Genomic DNA, 21,072 nt, shown 5'->3' on the forward strand with positions numbered 1-21,072 from the left:
TTGCATGCTGTAGCAAAACAGTCAGCACCTCTCAATAGATATTGCTGCAGAGAAAGATTTTAATTCAGCACTCTTTCTGTGTTAGAAGCAACACCATTTCCCCCTAAAAACAAAACAGCTTAATATAGCCAGCCAGCCATATAATTAAATATCTACTTATTATTTGGTGGGCATTCCTTAGGTGATAAGTGACTTCTTTTGTTTGGTGGGAGGGAGGGAACACTACCTACTTTGATGCCAATCACTGTAGGAGTTTCTCTTAAAACTTAAAATTTTCTGTGACCAAAAAAAATGTCAAAAAAAATGTTAAAAAAAAAAAGAACACTTAAAATTTTACTTCCAACTGATCAGGCAACAGAAATAAGATCCCTCTTATCTTGTGTGTCACACCTTTTTTTTCTTATTTTTTCTTACATCTTTATTTATTCTCCCAGATCCTATGTCCTATGTCTATCTAATACAATGTAGGCCATGAAGTTCTCTCCTACAACCTAAACTATCACATCACAAATAATGCATATATTTATCTTTCAGAAGTAAATTTTCATTGAAAGTGTCATTACTAACATACATTTCTGAACATGCATTTATTTATTTAAAAAAATTAAATATCTAGCCTGAGCATTATATACTATTTGCTATTTTAAGTGGAGAAGGTAGCACTATTTAATAAATAAGGCATATATCAATTCTACTCCTACTGAATGAGATTATTCAACAATGATTACTCAATTAGACTGCCTTCTGATAGTGTTTTCCCTATATGTGGCAGAAAAAGTCCTGGACATTATGAAAGGTAAAACAGCTTTAGCCTCATGTGTCATAGGAATGAAATTTCCAAAAATATTTCAGTGTATCCCTCTAGGCTTAAAAAATGTTAAATATCATTTAATTTAGTGGTTTAAAAAACTATTTGTTGAGTATTGTAATAATGAATACTAGGTTGCAAATTTCATCTAATTAAATTTCCTGCTGCTGTTGAGTATCCACAGAATTATAGCTTGTGTAAGAATATTAACCAACCATGCACCTTGTAGAATATGGTACTGGGGAGTTGATTCTGACAGCTTGGTCTTAAACTTAGACCCTCCTGTTTTTTGTTTGTTTTTGAGACCGAGTCTCGCTCTGTCACCCAGGCTAGAGTGCAGTGGCACGATCTCGGCTCACTGCAACCTCCGCCTCCCAGGTTCAAGCCATTCTCCTGCCTCAGCCTCCCAAGTAGCTGGGACTACAGGCGCCTACCACCGCACCTGGCTAATTTTTGTATTTTTAGTAGATACAGGGTTTCACCATCTTGGCCAGGCTGGTCTCGAACTCCTGACCTTGTGATCCACCCGCCTCGGCCTCCCAAAGTGCTGGGATTACAGGTGTGAGCCACTGCACCCGGCCAGACCCTCCAGTTTTTTAAATTGAAATGGAAAAATTAAATTAGTTTGCAAATACAAGATACTGTCTAGCCTACAGATTTCATTACAAAATTCTGCCTTGTCATAATCCCCAAAATAATACAGAACAAGGCACAAACCCCGGTGACTTTTAACTTAGCAAAGTGGGCTTGGCATTTTATCCTTATGTCAAAACACAAGACTAGGCTTTCAGTGAAATATCAGATGAGAATTCTCCCTCTGCAGCATTATCACATGCGTCATCAATTACTGCCATGCCTAAGTCTAGCATCATGCCAGCACATTAAGACAGAAGGTACTATATGCAGTGTTCACTGGACCAGAAAGACAGAAATAAGAAAGGGAGGTGGGGAGAAAGAAACCCTAGAGAAGAAATTAAAAAAGGCAGACCGTGCAATACAAACCAGATCATGGCTGCTTAGCTAATATGGGCCAACTGCTGTGGAAGAAAAATGTCGAACACCCCAAGTTGTGTAAATTTCTGTAAACATCTAAACACACATACAAACACACACAACACCAACCTAATTAGGAACATAAATATATGTTGATCCTTTACTATGTTACAGTTTTGAAAATAAAAATTAAAGTTAAAATATCCGTATTCTCTAAATTGCCTTCTTATTTTCCTGAGGAAGAAGCTAGTGTTTCTTAAGGGGAAGGGGTGGGCTTGCCATGGATGGTTATAAAGATTAAGATTCCCTTTTTGACTTTTTTTCCCCACTCAAGTTTTACCAATAACTCACTGAAATCATTATTAAACATGTACACTTAAGCACAAATAGTAAATGATGACAATAATGACAAGTTTAGACATTTTAACAATAGACTGTGTTATTTAAAAATAATAGGTTTGGCCGGGTACAGTGGCTCAAGCCTGTAATCCCAGCACTTTGGGAGGCCGAGACGGGCGGATCACGAGGTCAGGAGATTGAGACCATCCTGGCTAACACGGTGAAACCTCGTCTCTACTAAAAAATACAAAAAACTAACTGGGCGAGGTGGCGGGCCCCTGTAGTCCCAGCTACTCGGGAGGCTGAGGCAGGAGAATGGTGTGAACCCGGGAGGCAGAGCTTGCAGTGAGCTGAGATCCGGCCACTGCACTCCAGCCTGGGCGACAGAGCGAGACTCTGTCTCAAAAAAAAAAAAAAAAGCATTTTTCAAAATGAAAATAATGTTCAAAAATTAAGAAGTTTTTTTAAAACTAAGAGCCAGGTAAATAAATCTCCTTGTTCTATTGCTCGGTATCATCAGTGTCCAAAACTAAGTAGTGTGAAAAGATAGAAACAATCAGCTTTTGACAAAAACCAGACAATTCTTAAGCTACACAGACCAAACTTGCCATGTTTCACAAGAGTCTGGTAAATAAAACATATTACTCCTCGAATGTTTCTAATATAATATTTTTTAAAAATGTCCATACATAGTCTACTTATGTAGGAACATTTCATACATAATTATATTGCCCAGGAGAGGTGAAGCTATAAAGGATCAAAATACATTTTACTCCTTTATTCAATTCACAAAATGCTAAACTTTAACTTGCTGCCTTCAACAAAGTTATCAGTATGGGCCAGAAAGATATTTTTCCATCAAAATTCTAATGTGTTTCTAGATTTTTTTGGACTGATTTCCCAACATATTAAATATTAGATTACATCCCAAATTCTAATTGATTACTGTATGGCATGCAAGAAAACAACTCTAAACTGTACTATTGGTCATTAATAAGTTTAACTTCACTCACATCAAGTGTCACACAAACACTACCTAACTAACTGGCTAAGACCCGAAATTAAGCACTGATAATCTTACCGATTCTATAGGCTTGTCAAGTGATGCTTGTTCAATTTCCAAGTGTCCTTCCTCATATTGATCAAAGTGATTACCCTGAAAAAAGATGATTACAGTTATTTTTCAAAAGCAGTACGTGTCAAATTTATTAACAGTTTAACCAAACTAAGGGTTATTTTTAACTTTTCTTTTTATTTTTAACCTAAAAGAACACTGCAATTGTTCTTTTTCAGTAGACAATCAAAACCACACCACAAATTCCAACTTTTTAAAAATTTATAAAAATGGGCCAGGCGTGGTGGTTCACGCCTGTAAACCCAGCACTTCAGGAGGCTGAGGCAGGTGGATCACCTGAGGTCAGGAGTTCAAGACCAGCCTGGCCGAAATAGTGAAACCCCATTTCCACTAAAATTACAAAAAATTAGCTGGTTGTGGTGGCATGCGCCTGTAGTCCCAGCTACTCGGGAGGCTGAAGCAGGAGAACCACTTGAACCCAGGAGGTGGAGACTGCAGTGAGCTGAGATTGGGCCACCACACTCCAGCCTGGGCAACAGAGCAAGACTCCATCTCAAAAAAGAAAGAAAGAAAGAAAAAAAAAAACTTTATAAAAATGTATTAGGGCTGGGCACAGTGGCTCACGTCTGTAATTCCAGCACTTTGGGAGACTGAGGTGGGAAGATCACTTGAGGACAAGAGTTCAAGACCACCCTGGGCAATACAGTGAGACCCTGTTTCTACAAAAAAAATTTTTTTAATTAGCCACACATTGTGGTGTGAACCTGTAGTCCCAGCTACTCAGGGGGCTGAGGTGGGAGGATCACTTCAGCCCAGGAGGTCGAGGCTGCAGTGAGCTGTGATCAAGCCACTGCACTCCAAGTCTGGGTGACAGAACGAGACCCTATTTCAAACAAAACACAACACAACTTATTAGGAATCTAGGCCTAGTAATCTGAACTTTTATTCTCCTAACAAGTGTTGAAATTGCAAACTAAAAAACTACCAACCATTTGGGACACCAACTCTTTTAGACTGACTACATTAGGAAGACTACAGAGTCTTACAAAGAGCCATGCTGTTTTACCTTTTTTTTTTTTTTTTTTTTTTTTGAGACAGAGTCTCACTCTGTAGCCCAAGCTGGAATGCAATGTCACAATCTCAGCTCACTGCAACCTCCGACTCCAGGGCTCAAGTGATTCTTGTGCCTCAGCCTCCCAAGTAGCTGGCACTACAGATGCACGCCACTATGCCTGGCTAATATTTTCTGTTTTAGTAGAGATGGGTTTTCACCATGTTGCCCGGGGTAGTCTCAAACTCCTGAGCTCAGGCGATCTACCCACCTCAGCCTCCCAAAGTGCTGGGATTACAGGAGTGAGCCACTGCACCCAGCCTGTTTCACTTTTTTATAAGCAATATTGCATTAAACCTTTAATAATGAAGAAAACAAGTCATAGTAATGAAAATAAAATCTATATTTTAATAAATACTGCTCAATCTGGTAACATCATTTTAAACTAAATCTGCTAAGACATTAAACTTTAAATCAATTGATGCCTCCCAGCTTTTCAAGAAATTAAAAATAAGTTCTTGACAGTTTCCAAAGCAACTATTCCTTAAGATGATCTGCAAAGGAGATAAACATGCCTGTATAATGATGTATTTGATCATAATCAAGCAAGTTGTCACTGCAACTAAAATAAGTAAAAACAGTTTCAACAAATGATAACTGCAGACAACTAAGAAGTTCCCTCTAATCACAGTTTTCACAAGTCTCCTCGCTTCATCAGGAAGGAATAGCCCATTATTTGGTTTTAAATCAAAATATCAATTTTCTGGTTCCCTTCTAGTCTTAAAGTGTAAGGCATTAGGATATGAGAGTCCCACAATTACCTAAATCAAAACACTAAAGACTTCAGTCTTTTGGTCTAGCCTAAATGAATTCAGTGCGCGGAATGATATAACTTGAATGTTAACCTAACAAAAAGTTACTTTGCCTTTTCAAGGTAAAATTTAAATTCTAATTCAATAATAAAATTTAATGATGCGGAGCTCTAACATGTAATTTGTCAAATTGTACAGTAAGTATTACGTTTCTCTCACTAGACTGTGAAGTCCTTGAAGACAAGAACTGAGTTTTGTCTATCTCTTACACCTGATACTTAACATGACAGCCAAATACTAGGGAACAATTAGGTGCTAAAATTGTGTGGCAGTGCTGAACAAGTTCTAGAACAAGATGGTGGTGGTGATAGTAGTACAACATTGTTAAAGTACTTAATGCCACTGAACTGTATACTTTTTTTTTAAGAGAAGGGGGTCTCACTATGTTGCCCAGGCTGCCTTCAAACTCCTGGGCTCAAGGAGCCCAAGCCTCGGCTTCTTGACCAGCTGAAACTACAGGCGCCACATCACTACACTTGGCTTGGACTATATACTTCCAAATAGTTAAAGTAATAAATTTTATGTTACATGCATTTTACCACAATAAAAATAATAAAAACAAAAATTGTATGGCAAAGTCTATCCAAGAAAAAAAGGAGAAAAATGGAATAGCAAGGGACAGGAGTATGCTTTCCAAAGACAAAAAAAAAAAAGGACTTAAGAGTGGGTATTTCAGGAATGAAAAAAAGCAATAATCAACAAATGATTTTTAAAAATTAAAAACAGCTATTAATCCTGAAAGTCTGCCTTTTGTTTTGTTTTGTTTGAGATGGAGTCTTGGTCTGTCACCCAGGCTAGAGCGTAGTGGTGCCATCGTGGTTTACTGCAAACTCCGCCTCCCAGATTCAAGGGATTCTCCCACCTCAGCCTCTGGAGTAGCTGGAATTACAGGCACACACCACCAGATCTGGCTAATTTTTGCATTTTTAGTAGAGACGGGGGCGGTCTCACCATGTTGGCCAGGCTGATCTCGAACTCCTGACCTCAAGTGATCCGCCCGCCTCAGCCTCCCAAAGTGCTGAGATTACAGGTTTGAGCCACCTGGCCCAGCCTGAAAGTCTGTCCTCAATTAACCTCCAAACACCTGCTACTTGGCATTTTAATTTCTACTAACACTTAACATTTTAAGTTACTTTAAAGGTATTAATTGCAAAGTACTTCTAAATTACTAAATCATAAATATCCAAATACTGAGATTAACTCAAACCTCATTATATTATAGAACACCAATGTACAGCCGAATATCGATTCTTTTACTCTACAGGTCTATACAATTTAATGATACAAGAATAAACCAGGCGCAGTGGCTCATGTCTGTAATTCCAGCACTTTGGGAGGCTGAACTGGGAGCACTGCTGGAGGCCAGGAAGTTGGACATCAACTTGGGCAACATAGCAAGCAAGACCTTGTCTCTACAAAAAAATTAGTGGGTGTGGTGGTGTGTACCTATAGTCCTAGTCCTACAGTCCTAGCTACTCTGGAGGCTAAGGCAGGAGGATCACTTCAGCCCAGGGGTTCAAGACGGCTATGAGCTGACTGAGCCACTGCATTTAGGACTGGGTAACAAATCAAGAGTGTGTCTCAAAAACAAAAAACAAAACAAAACAAAAAAACAAAAAGCTTCATCCTAACAATAACTGTGTACTACCTTTTTAAAGTAATTAAACCTTTAGTTTGTTAGTTTTAAATTTTACTTTAAGTTCTGGGATACATGTGCAGAACATGCAGGTTTGTTGCTTAGGTATACATGTGCCATGGTGGTTTGCTGCACCTATGAACCCGTCATCTAGATTTTTTTTTTTTTTTTGAGATGGAGTCTGGCTCTGTCGCCCAGGCCGAAGTGCAGTGGTGCGATCTTGGCTCACTGCAACCTCCGCTTCCCGGTTCAAGCGATTCTCCTGCCTCAACCTCCTGAGTAGCTGGGATTATAGGCACCCGCCACCACACCCGGCTAATTTTTTTGTATTTTTAGTAGAGATGGGGTTTCACCCTGTTGGCCAGGCTGGTCTTGAACTGACCTCATGATCCACCCGTCTTGGCCTCCCAAAGTGCTAGTATTACAGGCGTGACCCACTGCGCCCGGCCTCGTCTAGGTTTTAAGTCCCATATGCATTAGGTATTTGTCCTAATGCTCTCCCTCCCCTTGCCCCCCACCCCCTGACAGGCCCCAGTGTGTAATGTTCCCCTCTCTGTGTCCGTGTGTTCTCATTGTTCAACTCCCACTTACGAGTGAGAACATGGGGTTATTTATTTTGAGACAAGAGTCTGACTCTCGCCCAGGCTGGAGTGCAGTGGCGACATGTTGGCTTACTACAACCTCTGCCTCGTAGGTTCAAGCAATTCTCCTGCCTCGGCTTCCTGAGGACCTGGGATCTCAGGCGTGTACCACCACACCTAGCTAATTTTTGTATTTTTAGTAGAGATGGAGTTTCTCCACGTTGACCAGTCAGGTCTCAAACTCCTGACCTCGAGTGATCGGCCTGCCTTGGTCTCCCAAAGTGCTGGAATTACAGGTGTAAACCACCATGCCCAGCCTAGTTCTATGAATTTTAACATATTTATAGATTCTTGTAACTTTGAAGTCTTGTCTGACACTCCTTCTCTGTGCTCCTTTAGCTTTATGTTCATACCTTTGTTATGGTACCTGTACTGTGATTCCCTGTTTACTTATCTCCTCTACCATAAAGCATGTTCTTTAAGTCCAGGAACTCTTTCTTCTTCTATATACTCTACATAAGAACATTTTCTAGTACATTAGTGAATATTACATGTTGATTTAGAATAACTAAGGGTCTCCCTGTCACCCAGGCAGTGGCGCAATCACAGCTCACTGCAGCTTCTACTTCCTAGGCTCAATTGATTCTACCACCTCAGCCCCCCAGGTAACTGGGACTACAGGCATGTACTAGCACGCCTGGCTAATTTTTGTTTGTTTAATGTGGTTTTGTTTTGTTCTTGGTAGAGACAGGGTTTTGCCATGTTGCCTGTGTAAATAAAATGAGAAGAGGCTGGTTCATACAAGACAGTTTATATTTTATTCAAGTTAACCAAGGTAAAGACTCAGATCTTTCACATTCTTGCTCTTGCCCACTCCCTTCTCTCCATTTTTCTCCATTTCTTTTTTTTTCTTTAACAGCCTGTGTTGCCCAGGCTGTTTTCAAACTTGGGCCCAAGCAGTCCTGCTGCCTCAGCCTCCAGAATAGCTGGGATTACAGGCACACAGTCTTTCAAAGGTGATTTGCACTGTTAAAATTATGACCATTAAGGACATTTTTTTGTAAAATGCTTTTTTTGAGACATTTTATTAGACTGACCTCATAGGTAGAGCTTTAAAAAAATTTTTTTTTTACAATTTTTGTAACCTCTTTAATCTTACCTCTAGATATGTTATCTAGTTTGATAGTCTGGTCACAGGTGAGGAAAGGTTGAGCAAGCAGTGTCTTTAATTTTTTAGTGCATTGTGGCCCCCTTTATTAAAATATACTACTAACACAAATAATACTAATGTAAAATGGATATTGTTAAAAGTTTAGGCTACACTGTAACAAGTAAAAAAACGAAAGAAAGCCCTCCTTTCTCCTGTTTCATTTCTTAGAAGTAACCATTGTTTCCAATTTGTTACGTTTCAGTTTTTTAGTAAAGTTTTAAAATATACATGCTGTTTGGAAGAAGTGCTTTAGAAATACTGAATATGAGTTTATTGTAATTAGTAACTTCTGTGATTACTTTTAGATAGACAGACTTTATTTTTTCAAGTAGTTTTAGGTTTACAGCAAAGTTGAGCTGAAAGCATAGACACAGCCTCCTGCACATTTATTATAATACATTTGCTACAATAGGTGAACCAACACTGACACATCATTATCAGCCAAAGTCCATAGTACATTAAGGTCCACTCTTGGTGTACCTACCATCATCATGATACGGTGTACATATCATCATCTAAGAGTTTTGCCAAATGTATAGAGACATTTATCTACCATTACAGTATCACAGAGAATAATTTCACTGCTCAAAAAAATCCACAGTATCCACCTGTTCATCCCTTTACTTTCTTCCCCTCAAACTCCTGGCAACCACTGATCTTTTTACTGTTTCCACGGTTTTGCCTTTTCCAGGATGTTATGTATTTGCAATCATTATGTAGCCTTTTCCATTTGGCTTCTTTCACATATTCCTGAATATGTATCCAAGGTTCTTCCATGTCTTTTCCTGGCTTGATAGCTCATTTCTTTTTAGGGCTGAATAATATTCCATTGGTATATCACAGTTTACTTATCCATTCACCTACTGAAGGATATATGGACTGCTGTGGAGTTTTGGCAATTACAAATAAAGAATGCTATAAACATCCATGTTCTTGGTTTTTGTGTAGACTTAAGTATTCAGCTCCTTTGGTTAAGTACTAAGTAGTATGACTGCCGGACTGAATGCTAAAAAATAGGTTTAGGTATGTAAGAACCGCCAAACTGTTCTGTCTTCTCTTTCTTTTGACGGTGTCTTTTGCAGAGCAGTTTTAAATTTTAATAAAATCTAACTTACCATTTCTTTCTTTCATGGGTGTGCCTTTGGTTTTCCATCTGAAAAGTTATCACCAACCCCAGTGACACCTAGTATTTTGTTTACTTTTATTTGGTGTTCCTGTCATTGTGATGAGACTACATTTATGTTGGGAGTAGGTGGAAAATATTTTGCGCTTCACTACCAGAGATTAGTGATTGCTGTTAATATTTCACTTTGGTGGGAGTTGATGGTGTTTATGTTTTTATGTTAACATTAAAGAAACCAATTAGCCTTATTTTAATAGGGTAGCTTTAATTCAGCTTAAATCTGCAAATTTGTGGAATTTTAGACCAAGAAATGACATGAGTGTCTAGTTCAAGTTCTTCATTTTACAAAGGAAGGTACAAAGAATGAGAAATATGACATGATCTGCATGAGGTCATACAGTGAATTATTAATGAAGACAGGACTTAGAATTGCTTATAACCATGTTAAAGAACTAAGATAAAAGATGTACTGGTAATTTTTTCTTGTATAACAAACACTTTTGATGATAGGGGTTTCTTATTCTTTTTCACTTGGTGTTGTGGCTCCTAATTTTTAAGAGGGCAAGTTTTAAAACAGTGAAAAATATAAAAAGTTTTTATACTTTTCCAATGTTGCGGCTAATTGATAGCTTTATTAAGGCAAATCAAATAAATGTTGAGAAGTACACAATTAAATAAGTTATTATTTGTAGAGCATTTCTTTTCAGGGTTTTATTTTTGTTGTTGTTGTTTGGGTTTTTTTTTTGAGACGGAGTCTTGCTCTGTTCTCAGGCTAGAGTGCAGTGGCGCGATCTTAGCTCACTGCAACCTCCACCTCCTGGGTTCAAGCGATTCTCCTGCTTCAGCCTCCCGAGTAACTGGGACTACAGGCGTGCGCCACCACATTCAGCTAATTTTTTGTATTTTCAGTAGAGAAGGAGTTTCACCATGTTAGCCAGGATGAGCTTGATCTCCTGACCTCGTGATCCACCTGCCTCGGTCTCCCAAAGTGCTGGGATTACAGGCATGAGCCACCGTGCCCAGCCTTTTTTTTTTTTTTTTTTAAAGACAGAGTCTTACTCTGTCGCCCAGGTTGGAGTGTTATGGTGCAATCTCAGCTCACTGCAACTTCCACCTCCTGAGTAGCTGGGACTACAGGTGTGCACCACCATGCCAGACCAATTTTTTTTTTGTATTTTATTTATTTTTTTGAGATAGAGTCTTGCTCTGTCGCCCAGGCTGGAGTGAAGTGCCATGATCTCGGCTCACTGCAACCTTCACCTCCTGGTTCAAGCAATTCTCATGCCTCAGCCTCCCAAGTAGCTGGGATTACAGGTGTGCGCCACCACACCCAGCTAATTTTTTGTATTTTTAGTAGAGACGGGGTTTCACCATGTTGGCCAGATTGGTCTCGAAGTCCTGACCTCAGGTGATCTGCCTGCCTCGGCCTCCCAAAGTGCTGGGATTACAGGTGTGAGCCACCACACATGGCCCATGATAATTGTATTACAGTTAGCGTACGGATACTCTAGTAGGGAATATAGGTGAGTGGTATACCAAATTCTCTGTACTATCTTTGTAACTATTCTACAAATCTAAAATTACTTTAAAATAAAACAAAAAACAGGCCAGGTGCAGTGGCTCACGCCTGTAATCCCACCACTTTGGGAGGCCAAAGCGGGTGGATCACCTGAGGTCAGGAGTTCATGACAGCCTGGCCAACATGGTGAAACCCCATCTCTACAAAAAAACAAAAATTAGCTGGGCATGATGGCGGGCGCCTGTAATCAAATCGCTTGAACCCGGAAGGCAGAGGTTGCAGTGAGCCAAGATTGCCCCATTGCACTCCAGTCTTAGGGACAGAGTGAGATTCCATCTCAAAAAAACTAACAAAAACAAAAAGTAAAACAAAAAACCTTCTAGTTATGGAAAAATCTCCAAGACATACAATTAAGAGGAAAAAATCAAACTGCTAGAAAATGTGCTTGCATGCTATCCTTTGGGAAAGTTAAGAGTGCATAATGCTTAGTATATTATCCATATATATATAGTATATATATGGATTCTGTGAAAGAACCACCATGCAATTGGAAATAGTGGGGTTGTCTCTGAGGTTCACTTAACTAAGTGGTTTTCTTTTCACTCTGAATCCTTTTGTCCCTTTTTTTTTTTTTTTTTTAGACGGAGTCTCTGTCACCCAGGCTGGAGTGCAATGGTGCCATCTTGGCTCACTGCAACCTCTCTCTCCCGGGTTCAAGCAATTCTCCCACCTTAGCCTCCCTAGTTGGGATTACAGGCACCTGCCATCATGCCCAGCTAATTTTTGTATTTTAGTAGAGATGGGGTTTCACCATGTTGGCCAGGCTGGTCTTGAACTCCTGACCTCAGGTGATTCGCCCACCTCAGCCTCCCAAAGTGCTGGGACTATAGGCGTGAGCCACTGCGCCCAGTTGCCTTTTGTTCCTTTTGAATGTTATACTAGAAAAACAAAAAGAGGAAGGAGGAAAAATGTGATTTCAAACCCCCAGGGCATAACTATAGTAATAATCGTAGTAAAGATGACAATGATAGTAGTGGTGATATTTTATTTCTTGCCTCCCAACCCACCTCCCCACCAAAATTGAGTCATTCTGACAAACATAGACTTATCAGGATCATTCTTTCTAAAAACAGTATGGCATCTGATTATCTGAAGGCCTCAAAAGGATCTAAAAGGTATTTTTTGCTGCTGTACCTTCCCTTTAAAACCTCACTTAGATCTCTGAATTTCCTTTAGATGTAGATGATCATATAATATATCATACAAACCACTTTGAGATAAAATGGGTATTAAGGCTGGGTACAGTGGCTCACACCTATAACCCAGCACTTTGGGAAGCCAAGGTGGGAGATCTCTTGAGCCCAGGAGTTCAAGATCAGCCAGGAAAACACAGTGACACCCTATCTTCATAAATTAAAAAAAAAATTTTTTTTTTAATTTTTAATCATGGTGTACACCTGTAGTCTCAGCTATACAAGAGCCTGAGTGGGGAGGAGGATCCCTTGAGTCCAGGAGTTGGAGGCTGCAGTAAACTATGATCTTGCCACTTCAGTCCAGCCTGGGTGACACAGCAAGACCCTGTCTTAGAAAAAAAACAAAAAAAGAAAAAACAAAAGATGCTAACAGTAATTATTCCAAAATAAAAGGTATAAACTAAAACTCATGCTTATCCTGGCAAAAATTCATAGGTCCTACATTATAGCATTTCTAAAATTTAGTTTTAATGACTGCTTATAGGTATGACTGCTTGGAACACTTATTTCATTATCTAAATCAACTCTTCCTTTCTGAATACTATATGCTTTCAAAGTTGAAATATAGTTTTTCATTTATTCTGATCAGGAATATAAGTTCAAAAGGGTCAGACTGGAAGCAATCTAGCTTTTCTTAAAAAAAAAAAAGTACTAGATTTTAAATTATATGCACACACCCAATTGACTTTCCTTCAACTGCCTCCACTCTTAAAAAAACTTCAACTTGTGGTAGGTCTAATGGCCAATGAATACAACCTGGCTGACCTGCCCTGCATGTCATTAAAACACACAGTACCTCTAGCTCCTTACAGGTCAAGGATTCTACTTCCAAACACAGGACAAATGTGGAAACTTCTCTTATAAATTTGGTTGTGGTGATCATTTAAAGTATCAATAAAGACAGGAATTGCCTTAAATTCATCCAGATAAATGAAATCTTATTATTTGCTAACTGGTGCTGATTCTGACATCTACATAATCCCACAGCTGTACCCTTTACATGATTAAACTATATAGAAATGAGTAGAGAGAAATTAGAGCTGGAGGAGAAGGAATTATTGCCGGGTGCAGTGGCTCACGCCTGTAATCCCAGCACTTTGGGAGGCCGAGGCAGGTGGATCACCTGAGGTCAGGAATTCAAGACCAGCCTGACCAACATGGAGTAAACCCCATCTCTACTAAAAATACAAAATTAGCTGGGTGGTGGCACATGCCTGTAATCCCAGCTACTCGGAAGGCTGAGGCAGGAGAATCGCTTGAACGCGGGAGGCAGAGGTTGCAGTGAGCCGAGAGTGCGCCATTGCACTCCAGCCTGGGCAAAAAGAGTGAAACTCTGTCTCAAAAAAAAAAAGAAGGAATTATTAGGACAAGTCAAAGATCACAATCAAGAGCCTATAATCTCAAAAAGCAAAACACAATACTGAAACTCTAAAGAGCTGTTCTTATCCTCTTCCCTCTTCCTATAACTATTAAAATTTAATACAACTTCAGTCAGGTGCAGTGGTTCATGCCTGTAATCCCTGCACTTTGGGAGGCCAAGGCAGGTGGATCACAAGGTCAGGAGTTCAAGACCAGCCTAGCCAAGATGGTGAAACCCCATCTCTACTAAAAACACAAACATTAGCCAGGTGTGGTGGCGGGCACCTGTAATCCCAGCTGCTCGCGAGGCTGAAGCAGAGAACTGCTTGAACCTGAGAGGCAGAGGATGCAGTGAGCCGAGATCGCGCCACTGCACTCCAGCGTGGCGACAGAGCAAGACTCCATCTCAAAAAATAATAATAATAATACAAATTCTTTGAAAAACATTTTTAAATGAATATTACTCAAAGCTCAAAGCTGGGCATGGTGGCTCACACTTGTAATCCTAGCACTTTGGAAGGCAGGAAAATCACTAGAGGCCAGGAGTTCAAGACCACAAAAGAAGACCCCGTCTCTACAAAAAATTAAATTAACTGAATGTGGTGGTACACACCTGTAGTCCCAGCTACTCGGGAGGCTGCAATGGGAGGATCGCCTGAGTCCAAGAGGTCAAGAGTGCAGTAAGCAGTGATCGCACCACTGTACTGCATCCTGGGCAAATTTCCACTTTTGTCCTGTGTTTGGAAGTAGAATCCTTGACCTGTAAGAAATCCTGTCTCAATAAATAAATGTATGTATGCGCCTTTAAAAATGGAATTTAAAAAGAAAATGTCCCGGGAGAAAAAGCCTATCCAAAAAGAAATGGACATCCTGGGGATTATTGGTGTCATTTCACTAGTATACTTAAAATTTATTTCAATTTACGGCCAGATGCGATGGCTCACGCCTGTAATCCCAGCAATTTGGGAGGCTGAGGTGGGTGAATCACCTGAAGTCAACAGTTCAAGACCTGCCTGGCCAACATGGTGAAACCCTGTCTCTACCAAAAATACAAAAATTGGCCAGGTGTGGTGGCAGGCACCTGCAGTCCCAGCTACTAGGGAGGCTGAGGCAGGAGAACTGCTTGAACCCGGTAGATGGAGGTTGTGGTAAGCCAAGATTACACCACTGAACTCTGGCCTGGGCAACAGAGTGAGACACTGTCTCAAAAGAGAAAAAAATTATTTCTATTTACAAGGTAGACAGAAACACCATTGTGATCAATTCCTAATGAACCTAATTCTTCACTGTTGTTTCCATAATCATATAGTCTGATTTACAACAATTTCCAGTATATTATTATAACAAACAAAGCTCTCTGAAGTCAGAGACACCAGAAATCAAGTCACTACCATTTGCTAGTTGTATAACCTTGGGCAAATTCCCAAACCTCTCTCTAGGCCCATTTCCCCCGCTGTAAAATCCAGATTATTACACTATAGCATTGTTACATACGTTGTGAGGTTTAAAGAGGTACAAAGTAATAGATTATTATTTTAAAATACTGCTGAGGCCAGTCAATGACCCAGAGGAATAAACTTCACTTAATACATAAATTTAATTCTATGTTAATTGGTAGGAAAGATAATTGGCCAGCAATCTCAACAAGTAACTAAGAACCTGAAAACACATCACACTGGGTCAAGGGTGCAGAAATATCACACACTCATCTAAAAATACATGTACACCTGTTTGACACATCAAATTCTTCTGGATAATGAGATTAGGACAAGAAATAACTGTTTTCCAAAAAAAGCACTATGCTGAAAAATAAAGATTATTTTTTTTAAATTTTATTAATTTATTTTTGAGACAGTGTCTCACTCTGTTGCCCAGGCTGGAGTGCAGTGGGGCGATGTTGGCTCACTGCAACCTCCGCCTCCCAGGTTTAACAAATTCTCATGCCTCAGTATCCCAAGTAGCTGGGATTACCGGTACCAGCCACCATGCCCAGCTAATTTTTGTAATTTTTTTTTGAGATGGAGTCTTGGTCTGTTGCCCAGGCTGGAGTGCAGTGGCATGATCTTGGCTCACCGCAACCTCTGCCTCCCGGGTTCAAGTGATTCTCCTGCCTCAGCCTTACTGGGATTACAGGCACGTGCCACCACACCTAACTAATTTTTGTATTTTTAGTAGACACGGGGTTTTACCATGTTGGCCAGGCTGGTCTTGAACTCCTGACCTCAAGTTATCTGCCCTCCTTGGCCTCCCAAAGTGCTGGATTACAGGTGTAAGCCACCACGCCTGGCCTAATTTTTATATTTTTTAGTAGCAGACGGGGTTTCACCATGTTGGCCAGGCTGGTCTTGAGCTCCTGACCTCAAGTGATCCGCCCACCTCAACCTCCTAAAGTGCTGCGATTACAGACATGAGCCACTGCACCCAGCCAGAAAAACTAACTTTTAGCCAGGAGCAGTGGCACATGCCTATAGTCCCAACTACTCAACAGACTGAGGTGGAAGATCTGTTTGTGTCTGGGCGTGCCTGGGCAACACAGCAAGACCCTGCCTCTACTAAAGGCCAGGCACGTTGGCTCATGCCTGTAATCCCAACACTTTGGGAGGCTAAGGTGGGCGCGGATCATCTGAGGTCAGGAGTTTGGGACCAGTCTGGACTCAACATGGCAGGTAGAACCCCCATCTCATTGCCATTAAAACACAAAATTAGCCAGTCAGAGGTGGTGCCTGTAGTCCCAGTTACTTGCGAGGCTGAGGCAGGAGAATGGTGTGAACCTGGGAGGCGGAGCTTGCAGTGAGCCAAGATGGAGTCACTGCACTCCAGCCTGGGTGACAGAGACAACTCAAAAAAAAAAAAAAAAAAAAAGGCGCCTGTAATCCCAGCAGGAGGATCATGAGGTCAGGAGATAGAGACCATCCTAGCTAACATGGTGAAATCCCATCTCTACTAATAATACAAAAAAATTAGCCAGGCATGGTGGCACATACCTGTAGTCCCAGCTACTCGGAAGGCTGAGGCAGGAGAATGGCATGAACCTGGGAGGTGGAGCTTGCAGTGAGCCGAGATGGAGTCACTGCACTCCAGCCTGGGCGACAGAGCAAGACTCCGTCTCCACAAAAAAAAAAAAAAAAAAAAAAAAAAAAGTTTAAGGAAAAAAAAAAAAGGGAGATACCACCAACTAGTTTGGAGAGTTACCTGGATTAGACAAATATCTTCAAAATGTCTTGGCACCAGACCTGACATGTAATCTAGCTGGCAACAAACAGTAGCTGTATCCTCACCATATATCACAGTAGTCAACTTTTATAAAGGTGTAATGATCAAGGATAAGCTTATAGTACCCTAACTTGGGAGTATCCAGTAGAAATACCATTCTCCTCTCCAATCTATTATTTTACTGGAACAAATGAACAAAATGGACTTTTGTCTTGTTTTCTTATGCTTTTATGATAACACAATAACAATCAGGTACTCACTAATGTTTGGAAAATGGAATGGGATTATCTGCTAGACCCACAGACAGTGAAAAGACAAGCAAGAAGTCATAAATGACCAATCAAACCACTGGTTTATAACCAATTAAACCAATGGTGGTAAGTCATTAGTTTGTTTTTTTGTTTGTTTTTAAGACAGTCTCATTCTGTCACCCAGGCTGGAGTGAGTGGCAGAATCCTGACTCACAACAACCTCTGCCTCCTGGGTTCATGCAATTCTCCTGCCTCAGCAGCCTCCCCTCCGCAGTAGGTGGGACTACAAGTATGCACCACTATGCTCAGCTAATTTTTGTATTTTTAGTAAAGACAGGGTTTTGCCATGTTGGCCAGGCTGGTCACAAACTCCTGACCTCATGTTATCCATCCACCTTGGCTCCCAAAGTGCTGGGATTACAGGCATAAGCCACCATGCCTGACAACTATTGGTTTTTAATACTGAGATGTTTCTGAAACAAAAATTATAATCTTTAATAAGCATACCAATTATTTCCTACCAGTTTATTAACTGGTACAAAATGCTGCCACGTATTAAAGTAGTACAATGTTTTACATACTGGAGATAATACCAACATTCTACATACCACAATGTATATACCACAGTATATATACCTTGAAGAGAGGCCAATCTATATACCACAGTAAACAGAATACTATACAAGAAATCAGCCAGGCTCGATGGCATGCACCTGTAGTCTTAGCTACTAGGGAGGCACAGGTGGGAGGATGGTGTAAGCCCAGGAGTTCAAGTCCAGCCTGGGCAATGTAACAAAATTCCACCTCTTTTATTTAAAAAGAAAAGAACAAAAGAAGTCAAAAGATCAAAGTTCAAACTTCAGCTCTGCACTAGGTAAAGTAATTTATCCAGGCCTCAGTTTCTTCATCTTCAAAACAGGATTAGTACCTATTCTATTTACTTCACTGAATTATTAGAAGAACCAGAAAAGAACATTATATAAAAGGCATTTATTAAACCATAAAGTATACAACTATACCATATTACCATTCTCATAACCAGGTCAGATTATCTTTGTAACATCCTGGTGCCTCAGTTCCTTAACCTCCTTTCCTACAATGATCTTGTTCTCCATTCTGCCTTAACCATGTACTCTCATAATCTAATAATCTCAACCCTTCTATTAATATAACTGTTATTTCAAACATTGTATTCTACAACCACCACCTTCTATCTTTCTAGCTCATTCCCTCCAGTACTCCCACTCTAACAAGTCTTAAATCCCATTAGAATCTACAATCCATTGATCCTACCAATTTTTCACCCTCTCACTACCTACACTGCTGCCACCACCCGCACTCCCAAAAGTCCTCATTCATCTCCTTACTAAGCTTAAAATCACATGGTCCAGCTGGGCACAGTGGCTCACACCTGTAATCTCAGCACTTTGGGAGGCCGAGGTGGATGGATCGCCTAAGGTCAGGAGTTCGCGACCAGCCTGGCCAACATAGTGAAACCCTGTCCCTGTTAAAAATACAAAAATTAGCCGGGCATGGTGGCAGGCGCCTGTAATCCCAGCTACTTGGGAGGCTGAGGCAGGAGAATCATTTGAACCTGGGAGGCGGAGGTTGCAGTGAGCCAAGACCGCACCACTGCATACCAGCCTGGGCAACAGGAGCGAAACTTCATCTCAAAAAAAAAGAAATCACATGGTCCATTATTGTAATCACTCCTCATATACGCCCTCTACCCGTTTGCTCCTATTCACATTAACTCTGGTTAAGAGAGACTGGTTATCAGCACTTTAACTATATGGGTATAGCACATCTAACAAACTATAGCTGAATTAATCTTCCTATAAGTAAGAGGGCTTTGACTGTCTATCCCTCAGCTTAAGCACCTTAAATAGTGCATTCCTGCTTATAGTATTAAAATAAAATTTATCTTTGCAGCCCTAGTCTCCACTTTTTGCCTATGCCCAATCATTAATTCATTGTCCTAAAAAAACAAATTCTGCTTCTTCTACTTCTTTACTTTTGTCCTGGCTATTTTTTCCAACTAAGTGTACTTCCATTCACTTGAAGGTTGCAATCCCAACCTTCAAGATCCAGCTTAAATGCTAACTTCTTCATAAAAGTATGCCCAGGCCAGCACGGTGGCTCACACCTGTAATCTCAGCACTTTGGGAGGCCAAGGCAGGCAGATCACTGGAGGTGGGAGTTCAAGACCAGCCTGACCTACATGGTGAAACCCCATCTCTACTAAAAATACAAAAATTAGTCAGGCGTGGTGGTGGGCGCCTGTAATCCCAGCTACTTGTGAGGGTGAGCCATGAGAATTGCTTGAACCCAGGAGGTGGAGGTTGCGGTGAGCTGAGATCACGCCACTGCATTCCAGCCTGGGCAACAGAGCAAGACTCTGTCTGAAAAACATAACATAACATAAAATAACATAACATAACATCATATCCAATCATCCCACTTTAAGGGTTCTCTCCTTTACTCAGAGTTTTGCATTTATTAGCTATACTGTTTTTCTGATAATCATGTTGGTCTTATGAATAATAAACTAAACTTTATTACTTATGTTTATCTCTCCAACTAATATGAAAACTCCTTGAAAAACAAAAACAGGGCCGGGCGCGGTGGCTCAAGCCTGTAATCCCAGCACTTTGGGAGGCCGAGACGGGTGAATCACAAGGTCAGGAGATCGAGACCATTCTGGCTAAATACAGTGAAACCCCATCTCTACTAAAAAATACAAAAACTGGGGCCGGCTGCATGTGGTGGGTTTCGTAGTCCTGGAAGCCATCGAGGGCTTGAGGCAGGAGAATGGCGTGAACCCGGGAGGGCAGAGCTTGCAGTGCAGCTGAAGATCCCGCCGAAGCCAACCCAGCCTGGGCTTACAGAGCGACCCGCCTCAAAAAAAAAAAAAAAAAAAAAAAGAAATATTTAAAAAGAAAACAAAACAGGCCGGGCGCCGTGGCTCGCTCGTAATCCCAGCATCTTTAGGGGAGGCCGAGACGGCGATCACGAAAGTCAGAGATCGAGACCATCCTGGCTAACACGGTGAAACCCCTTACCTCTACTAAAAATACAAAAAACCTTAGCCGGACAAGGTGGCAGGCGCCTGTAGTCCCAGCTACTCGAGGCTGAGGCAGGAGAATGGTGTAAACCCTCGAGGCATGGAGCTTGCAGTGAGCTGAGATCCCGGGCCACTGCACCCGGCCTAGGCGACACAGCGAGACCAGCCTCAAAAAAAAAAAAAAAAAAAAAAAAAAAAAGAAAAAAAAAACAAAAACACTTCTTAACCAACTACCCGCACAGTAACACTTAAACTACAATAAGTACTTCTTAGTACAACCAGTATTCAAACAGTTTTATTTAAGTTTTCAAAAATTAAGTCTATATTCTAGAAACTATTCTCAAAGTAAATATAACCCTTGTTATTGCTTGCACAGATGATACCCTAGTACAAATATTAAACCAATTAAATTTTCGACCACTTTTGCCCTTTCTTTAAAGATTCCTCATAATTTTACTCATAGCTCTCTATTCATAGCAACAAGGGAAATTACTGACACTACAGCATACAATCCACAAGCATTAGCTTAATTTCTTTTTATGTTTTGTATTGTTTTGAGACGGAGTCTCACTCTGTTGCCCAGGCTGTAGTGCAATAGTGCAGGATCGGCTCACTGCAACCTCTGCCTCCCAGGTTCAAGAGATTCTCCTATGTCAGGCCCCTGAGTAGCTAGGACTACAGGAGCACACCACCACACCCAGCTAATTTTTTGTATTTTTAGTAGA

The 21,072-nt window shown here is 40.7% G+C and overlaps 1 protein-coding gene across 10 annotated transcripts in view; it reads right to left on the reverse strand.

Annotated features, from left to right (window-relative positions):
• GPATCH8 (G-patch domain containing 8) overlaps nucleotides 1-21,072 on the reverse strand; it is a 106,085-nt gene that overhangs the window by 76,549 nt on the left and 8,464 nt on the right. For 5 of the 10 annotated variants that reach the window (XM_003913169.4, XM_009190801.3, XM_021929283.2 and 2 more), the window contains exon 2: nucleotides 3,222-3,296. In XM_003913169.4, coding sequence (XP_003913218.2) covers nucleotides 3,222-3,296 — 75 coding nt within the window. Of the gene's footprint in view, nucleotides 1-1,810; nucleotides 1,846-3,221; nucleotides 3,297-14,432; nucleotides 14,580-21,072 lie in introns of those variants that run through there. The other 5 variants (XM_021929282.2, XM_021929280.2, XM_021929281.2 and 2 more) reach the window with 2 other exon arrangements.

This window comes from Papio anubis, chromosome 17 (genome assembly GCF_008728515.1).
Source record: "Papio anubis isolate 15944 chromosome 17, Panubis1.0, whole genome shotgun sequence".
Taxonomy (NCBI): Eukaryota; Metazoa; Chordata; class Mammalia; order Primates; family Cercopithecidae; genus Papio; species Papio anubis.